General features: G+C 58.4%; 1 protein-coding gene across 1 annotated transcript in view; it reads right to left on the bottom strand.

Annotated features, from left to right (window-relative positions):
• The window catches only part of ephb4b (eph receptor B4b), a 16,512-nt gene that overhangs the window by 7,637 nt on the left and 6,694 nt on the right, over positions 1 to 2,181 (bottom strand). The window contains exons 2-5 of the mRNA XM_017303492.1: positions 1,951 to 2,126; positions 1,516 to 1,882; positions 1,285 to 1,447; positions 8 to 163 (exon numbers count right to left, since the gene is read on the bottom strand). Coding sequence (XP_017158981.1) covers positions 8 to 163; positions 1,285 to 1,447; positions 1,516 to 1,882; positions 1,951 to 2,126 — 862 coding nt within the window. The remainder of the gene's footprint in view (positions 1 to 7; positions 164 to 1,284; positions 1,448 to 1,515; positions 1,883 to 1,950; positions 2,127 to 2,181) is intronic.

Below are 2,181 nucleotides of genomic sequence, written 5' to 3'. Positions count from 1 at the left end.
GTCTTACGCGTGCAGGCTGCGTGCGGCGGGTCGGAGTCGGCCCGATCGTAACCATGGAGACAGGGGCAGTAGGCGGAGCCTGGGATCCTGGTGTTGCTGTTACCTGGACAGGAAGTGCAGCCTCCACTTCCTGGTTCCACCTTGAAGTGTCCTGATGGACAGGCTGCAGGGAGAGGAACGGATTACTGTAGCCTCTGAGGGGGCGGGGCTTAATGCGGCGACACAACAAGAGACAGGAAGTGGCCTTGGACTGGACAGGATGTGGAAAGTGCTGCCATGATGTCATCAGCAGCCTCTGTGTTTGACCTTTCACCTCTCTGGCTTCACACAGACCGCCGCCCACCGCAGCAGCACTTCCTGCTGGCGGCCAGCTGACCTCTGACCTCTACTGGATCTGTAACCGGGTCTGACCGGGACAGACTTCTGGTTCTACTGGGACCGAACAGAGCCGGTCAGAACCGAGTCTAAGGTTCTATCAGAACCAGAACTCCTGCTGGGTCTGATGGTTCTGGTCCAGAACCAGAAGTCAAGCAGACTTCTGGTTCTGGACCGGTGTTCTGTCCATCTGTCCTACCCGTCAGTCCGTCCCTATAAATCCATCTGTAGAAGTTTCATTTTGTGTGTTTTACAGTAAATGTTATTTAATTAAGCTGCTGATCAAACTTATTAACATAAATGACTTTTGCTGTTTCCAGTATTGTTACCTGCATCTCACCTGGAACGTTTGCTGGAGGGCAGCAGCTCCTCCTGACCCCACTGAGAGAGGGACGGAGGGAGGGATGGATGGATGGAGGGATGATGGATGTCGTTACCAGACATTGGTCCCTTATCGTCTCTATCACTATAAATACTGTTTTACTCCAGATTTGGTCGGGATGTTTTGTCCCTACAGTTAAAACTATTGTAATATTTAAATATTTGTTTAGAAAACAGCTCAGCCCTAAAGAAGCTCCTGAATATCTGGATGGATTCAAGCAGAACATCTTTCTGGAAAGAACCGGATTTTTYTTATTGATTTTTATTTACCGTCTGAGAGAAAAACCACAAAATTAAACTTCTACAGGTTTGACGGAGAAACGTAACAACGATGTGCGCAGACGCGCAGACACGAGGTCTGACAGTCAGGACCAGAACCAGTCAGAACCGATCAGAACCGACCAGAACCCGATCAGAACCAGTCAGAAGAACCGATCAGAACCGACCAGAACCCGATCAGAACCAGTCAGAACCGGACCGACTCAGTGTGGTTGTCCGCCCCCGGTGCTCTTATTGTGAAGGGCTCACCTCGGCAGCGCAGGTCGCCGTCTCCGGCCTCGTACCCGGGGCGGCAGGCGCAGCTGGAGGTGGGCGGCCCGACCCACTGGCCGTCCTCGCCGCAGAGCATGCTGGGAGGCTGGGCCAGCTCGCCGGGCGGCGTCACGGCGTTCTCCACGCAGACGCCGCGCGCCTGCAGACCAACAGTCACGCTTTTACTCTGAAAACCAGCAGGGCGGGGCCAGGGGTCGCCATGGTTACCTGCTCCACCAGCGCGTGGGGGACGGTCTCCGGGAAGGCGGCGAAGGCGCGGCGCAGCGGCGGGCACTTCCTGAAGAAGACGCGCACGGCGAGCAGCGCCATGCAGGCGCCCTGGCTCTGGAAGGCCAGGTAAAGCCCCGCCCCCTGCAGGCCCTCCAGACGCAGCAGCTTCAGGTTGGAGCGCCGCTCGGCGCCGCCGCGCCGCAGCAGGTGGTCTGCCGCCACGGCGGCCGCCTTGGTGTAGGGGTTCTCCATCCAGGCGGGGTGGGTGGGCGTGGCCTCGTCGCTGTCCGCCTGGTAGTAGTAGAGGTTAAAGGTCTCCTTGCAGTGCCGCTGGTTCATCGCCGCACACTCCATCATGGTGAACCTGCAGGGGCGGGACGCCGTCACTACATCACTTCCTGTCTACGCGGCCCGGACGGCGGCTCCACCCACCGGATCTCCACGTAGAGCGTGGTGGCGGCGCGGCGCGGGATCCAACGTGTCCGCAGCCAATAGGAGGCCGGGCTGGACGGCGTGCAGATCTGGAAGGTCCGGACGCTGTTGGAGTCCTCGTCCAATCCGCTCAGCTCCTCCCACTGGGGGGAGGGGGAGGGCCAATGAGAGAGCAGGAGGAGGAGGGGCCAATCAGAGAGCAGGAGGAGGAGGGGCCAATCAGAGAGGAGG

The sequence above is a fragment of the Poecilia reticulata genome, unplaced genomic scaffold (assembly GCF_000633615.1).
Source record: "Poecilia reticulata strain Guanapo unplaced genomic scaffold, Guppy_female_1.0+MT scaffold_303, whole genome shotgun sequence".
Taxonomy (NCBI): domain Eukaryota; kingdom Metazoa; phylum Chordata; class Actinopteri; order Cyprinodontiformes; family Poeciliidae; genus Poecilia; species Poecilia reticulata.
Note: the sequence above shows the minus strand (reverse complement) of the source record. Positions and strands in the feature narration are given on the sequence as shown.